The 6,000-nt window shown below is 50.9% G+C and overlaps 1 protein-coding gene across 9 annotated transcripts in view; it reads right to left on the reverse strand.

The window, feature by feature from the left end:
• Tmco4 (transmembrane and coiled-coil domains 4) overlaps positions 1 to 6,000 on the reverse strand; it is an 82,714-nt gene that overhangs the window by 63,133 nt on the left and 13,581 nt on the right. For 8 of the 9 annotated variants that reach the window (XR_008213529.1, XR_008213530.1, XM_052715241.1 and 5 more), the window contains one exon: positions 5,274 to 5,451. Coding sequence is in view for 7 of the 9 variants with exons in the window: in XM_052715239.1 (XP_052571199.1) it covers positions 5,274 to 5,451 (178 nt within the window). In the remaining 2 variants the exon portion in view is untranslated. Of the gene's footprint in view, positions 1 to 5,273; positions 5,452 to 6,000 lie in introns of those variants that run through there. The other variant, XM_052715243.1, reaches the window with a different exon arrangement.

A 6,000-nucleotide genomic window follows, 5' to 3' on the forward strand; every position in this document is an offset into this window, starting at 1 on the left:
CAGCTGGCTTTCTCCTCTTATACTATTCAGGACCCCCTGCGGAGGGAATGGTGCTGCCCGCAGTGGGCTGGGATCTTCCAACATCAATTAACAGCGAGACAGTCCTCCACAGACATAGCCACAAGCCACCCTCATCTGGACAGTTCTTCATTAAGACTTCTCCCAGGTATACTAGGCTGTGTCAAGTTGCCAGTTAAAACTAAACAACACAATGGTCTAGTGGAAGTGTGTGTGTGTGTATGTGTGTGTGTGTGTGTGTGTGTGTGTGTGTGTGTGTGTGTGTATAGCCAGCATAGCAAATGAACAAGTTAAGCAGTATGTCAAATGGGCAGGGCCTTGGTAATTGCTGTAACTATGGGTGGCTGGGTTGCAATACAAAAAATAAGGCAATGATGGTCGGGGTGTTTAGCTTGGTGGTAAAGTGCAAGCATAATGTGCGCAATGCCTCAGGTTCCATCCCCAGCACCATCAAAAAGGAAACAAAACAACATCAGCAAAGGCAGTGACGCTCAGCACGCAGCTGAGTCTGCCTGAGCTGTCTTTCCATACAGAGACTTGAATTCTTACCACGGCCCCACGAGGCCAGGAAGGTCTTATGTCAACGCCTGTCCCCTCAGATGTGGCAGCCTAGATGCAGACATGTTAAGCTCTAGGCTCAGACATTTGTCTTGTATCCCCACTGCCATGATTACCCACCATGGAGCCAGCCCCTCTTTAGCAACTGCATCACTCAGGGTCATCATGTGCTGGTCACTCACTAAGATTGTCCTTACAGGCAGGGCACCTGGCTTTTGGGGTTCAAGCTGACCAGGGTCCCAAAGGGGAACGTAGGCAAGGCTTCCTTGGAATCTTGGCTTCCTCATTCTTCCTCCAAAGTTCTTCCCCTCACGGACCACAAATTATAGCCTTCAGGAATCTGGCCCCTCGCCTGCTTTTATGAATAAAGTTTTATTGACACACAGCTATGCTCTTGTTGTAGCCACTTTGGGTCCACAACAGTGAGGTTGAATAACTGACACAAACCACAGCCTGAGAACCAAAAATACCTGAGCCTTGGCAGAAGGAATTTGTGCTGAACTTTGCCTACCCAACTAGTTTTGACTTCTGAGACGTGGTCTCAGCATATAGCCAGCCCAGATTGGCCTTGAACTTGTGATTCTCCAGCCTCAGAGCATGCAGCAGGAGAGAGGTCTGAGCCTGGAGCTGCTGCACCTGTCTCTATACTGCTTCTTTGGTTTTATTTTTGTCTTTTTTTCTTTCATTTATCTTTTTGTGGTACGGGACTGAGCCTCATGCAAACTAGGCAGGCATTCCCCTGCTGCTCTTCATCCCTGCCCCGTCTGGCTTTACATTCTGAATAAATTGAATCAATTGTAAGGAGCAGCATCTGGGATGCTCACAGGACAGATAAGAAATAAATATTTGGGACATTTGCTTTGATGTCCCAGGAGGACAAAAACCCAGCTACTGAATGTTTTCCAAAGATAACGGAACCCAACAGCCTATCTGGGCTTTAAAAGGACAGAGAGTTAAAAAAAAAAAAAGTGTGTTCTGCCTTAAAATTCAGATGGGCAGCAACTTGGAACACAGCATGGGAAACAGTGAGCCCAGGGAGAATGCTGGGGACACGGGAACAGAATTCACATCCCTAGTGTCCTTTTAGTAGTGTCCAGGACAGGCCTGCAGTTGGGGGCGGGCATCAGGACCTGCTTTTGGAGGGTCCTTGGTGGTGATGGTGGCGATGGCAGCAGTGGAGATGGTGGTGGAGGTGGTGGAGGTGGTGGTGGTGGTGGTGGTGGTGGTGGTGGTGATGGTGGTGGTGATGGTGGTGGTGGAGGTGGTGGTGGTGGTGGAGGTGGTGGTGGTGGTGGAGGTGATGGTGGTGGTGGAGGTGGTGGTGGTGGTGGAGGTGATGGTGGTGGTGGAGGTGGTGGTGGTGGTGGTGGTGATGGTGGAGGTGGTGGTGGAGATGGAGGTGGTGATGGAGATGGAGGTGATGGAGGTGGTGGAGGTGGTGGAGGTGTGGGGGGGCTATCTGGTTCATCTACTTAAAGGAGCTTTTGGGAAGATGGAGGCTTCCCAGGTTTGGTACAAGAAAGGGACAGAGTAGGTGTTGAACTGAACTTTTTTTTTTTTTTTTTGGTTTTTCGAGACAGGGTTTCTCTGTGTAGCTTTGCGCCTTTCCTGGAACTCACTTGGTAGCCCAGGCTGGCCTCAAACTCACAAAGATCCGCCTGGCTCTGCCTTCCGAGTGCTGGGATTACAGGCATGCGCCACCACCACCTGGCAAGCTGGACTCCTGTAGGAGACAGACACAGGCTTGCCTGGTGAGGTGGTTTCGATGAGATGTCCCTTAGAAGTCTCAGGCACCTGAATACTTGGTCCCCAGTTGGTGGCTGTTGGGGAAGGATTAGGAGGTGTGGCCTTGTTGGAGGAGGTGTGTCACTGGGAGTGAGCTTTGAGGTCTCAAAAGCCTCCTGCCATTCCCCAGCATGCTCTCTGCCTCCTGCTTGCAGCTCTGAGAGGTAGCTCTCAGTTGCTGCCGCCACCATGCCTTTGCTTTGCAGCCATGGATTCTAACCCTTGGAAACCACAAGGGCAATCAAGCACTTTCTTCTATAAGTTGTGTTGGTCGTGATGTTGATCACAGCAAGAGAAAAGTAACTAAGACGCCTGGGAACAGAATACCCAAGATGTTCTCACTGCTAGATGGAGGCTATGGGAATGATGACACCATCATCATCATTTGAAACAGGGTCTTACGTAGCCCAGGCTGGCTTCAAGTTTACTATGTGGGCGAGGATGGCTCTGAGCTCCTGATCTTCCCGTCGTCACATCACGAGTGCTGGGATTGCAATCCTGTGCCACCATGTCCAATTTGATGCAGGGCTGTAGCTCTGGGCCAGGTTCCCCAGAGGCCATTTACACACATCCCCTGCCCTGCTACCCCCTGTGACATCAATGCAGTGGCAGTTGTTTCTCTGGTGGCAAAAACTGCCAAATACTCCCTCCTCTGCGCTGCCCCCCATCCCAAGGCTGAGGCTTGGCTATGTGACCTAGGGCCACATGCCTATGTAGAACAGTGGATCCTAATTGCCCTGATGGGGTAAGGGCAGCTTGGGGAAGTCCACTCAGAGGCCACCCCAGGCTGGCAGGCAGTACATTCAGGAGGCCACTGGGTGTTTGAGGGAACATCAGCCTGTGTGGTCCCTTTCACAAGATCTAACCAATGACATAAAAGAAAGCCTTAGGGAAGTGGTGGAGGTTGGGGGGTAGATTAGGAAAGACTTTCTGTCTGTCTGTCCTCCCACCTTGGGCCTATTCCTGTGAAGATGTGATATATAGAACTGAAGCAGTTATTTTGTGATCACGAATCTTATAAATAAGCAAGTGTCTCTGGAGGCAGCCCATCAACTGGGAATTATCTACCTTTGGTTTCTTTGTTTGTTTTTAGCACATAAGGAAAAGAAACCTATCACTTACTCTTTTTTGGTTCTGTGGTTTAGGACTCGTACCCCAAAGTACCCTGGCTGCAGGAAGAGTTCCACTGTTATCCTCACATTATGAAGAAACTAGTGTTGTGGGATATCTGTATACTCTGTGAAGATGTATTTGCCATGATTGGTGTAATAAAGAGCTGAACGGCCAATAGCTAGACAGGAAGAGGTTAAGTGGGACTTCCGGGGACAGAGAGGACTCTGGAAAAAAGAAAGGCAGAGTCGCCAGCCAGATGGAGAGGAGGTGCAAGAAGAAAGAAAGTTAAAAAGCCCTGAGGCAAAACATAGTTTAATATAAATGGGTTAATTTAAGTTATAAGAGCTAATGGGACAAGCCTAAGCTAAGGCTGAGCTTCCATAATGAATAAGAAGTCTCTGTGTTGTTATTTGGGAGCTGGCTGGTGGGACAGAAAAAGACTCATTACAAATGAGGGCAAAGGGAGTATGTAGAGCTGGTCAACACCTGCAACTATGTACTGTGCACCTACTATGTGCTAGGCATTGTGATGCTTATCCTACAGATGCAGAGCCAGACTGCTGCTCCCCACCTGCTCAAGTCACCCTCCCAAAGTCACAGGATGTAATGAGAGCTGAGCGTGAACCTGTGGAAGGTTCCCTTGCTTCTGAAGCCATCAGCTGCTGTCATTTTTTTCAGGGACTTCACTGAAGGCCAGGGTGCCACTGAACTGTGGGATGGTCCTGGGATTCAAAGGTGACTAAGGTGACTTCTGCCTTCCAAGGAGCTCAGGGTGCAGGGGTGGTGGGTCTGGGAAGCAATCTACTGGGAATTGGGGGAAGTTGCCATGTGCCCTATGCAGAACAGTGGGCCCTAATTACCCTGATGGGGTGAGGGCAGGTTGGGGAAGACCACTCAGAGGCCACCCCCGGCTGGCAGGCAGTATGTTCAGGAGGCCACTGGGTGTTTGGGGGAACATCAGACTGTGTGGTCCCTTTCACAGGGACATCTCTCACATTTAGGCTCTCTTTCCTCCTCAGGGTTAGTCCGTTAGCTCCTGCTTCTCCCTCACCCTAACATTAGGCAGGTTCCCATACCAGCTCTGCCCTACCGCCAACAGATGGACTCTGCTGCACCCTCCCTCCATGCCGCTTTCAGCCTCCAAACTCTGCCTCCACTCCCATCCTTGAAGACTGACGCGCAGGCTCCTAACCATCCCACTACACTGCCACCAAATGCATGATTTAAGCCCACACCTGGTGGGCAGCAGCAGGGACAGACATCAAATGCACGCATGCACCTAGCATTCCTTTCCCTCATGAAGCCCCCCTTCTCATCTCTGCTTACCACTGTCACATCTACAGGGGTGGGGGTGACCCCAGGAATAAGCACCAAGGGCCCAGGAGCCAGGTCTCACGCTTTTCAGTTTCATCTACAAGGCTGGCACTATGCCCAGCACGTGGTAAGTGCTCAATAAACACACATTATGAATGAATACATCTCTTGTCTTCTATAGACAGTGACCTACCTGAGGGGAGGAATGGGGTCTGTCTCATTTATCATATATACAATGCCATCCATGATCTGAAAATTGTGCCTGGCACCCAGTAGGAGCTCCAAAGATGCTTGGGGACAGCATACATGAGCGACAACTGAACAAGGGGCATCTCAAGCCCCTCGGAGACTATGGTTTCTGGAGGCTAGGATGTGTCCTGAGGCTTGTGGTTGACTGTGGGGCTTGGCAGCTAACTGGCTTTTGGGGGTCACCTCCCTGAAGAAGCCTGGGCTTTTTCTTTCCTCTGAGAGACAGAAACGCTCACCTTTGCTCAGGTTCTGGAAACAGCTGTGACAAAGAGATGCCACAGAGGGCGGCATAGGCAAAGCGGTTGGCCTCTGTCAGCTCTCGGCCCAGGGGCTGCTGAGACTCCCCTCCTGCAGCTGGCTCTGTGGCCAGAGGCTGCCTCAGGGGTGGCCTGTTCCATGTGGCCATTCCCAGCCCTGCAAGAGAGAATCCCAGTGAGCAGCTTCCAGTGGGAGGTAGAGGTTACCAGAAGGGACACAAAAGTCAAACTGTGGTGGTGCTTGCCTGGTATCCCAGCACTGGCGAGGCTGAGGCAGGAGGACTGCAAGTTCCCAGTCAGCCTAGGCTACACAGTGAGACCATAAAACAACAACCGGAAGAGAAGAGACTAACATATTTGTGTCACTAAAATGATGAATTTCTGTTCAGTACCTTGTTTTGTTTTGAGTTGGGTCTCGTGCGGCCCAGGCTAGCCTCAAACTTGCTGCACAGCTGAAGATGACCTCAAACTCATGCTTTTTCTACATCGACGTCCCGTGCTGGGATTACAAGCTAGGCCACTATGATCAGCTCTATTCACGTACGGGCTGGGGTGGGGGGCCGGGTGCACATCTTTAATTCCGGCATTTGAGAGACCAAGGCAAGCGTATCTTTGTGAGTTTGAGGCCAGCCTCCGCAGCAGAGGACAGGCACAGAGACAGGCCGGTATCTGGAGTTCTCTGGCCAACCATCCTAACTCTGAGCTG

Source organism: Peromyscus californicus, unplaced genomic scaffold (genome assembly GCF_007827085.1).
Source record: "Peromyscus californicus insignis strain IS unplaced genomic scaffold, ASM782708v3 Scaffold_5__1_contigs__length_169319896, whole genome shotgun sequence".
In the NCBI taxonomy this organism is placed as follows: domain Eukaryota; kingdom Metazoa; phylum Chordata; class Mammalia; order Rodentia; family Cricetidae; genus Peromyscus; species Peromyscus californicus.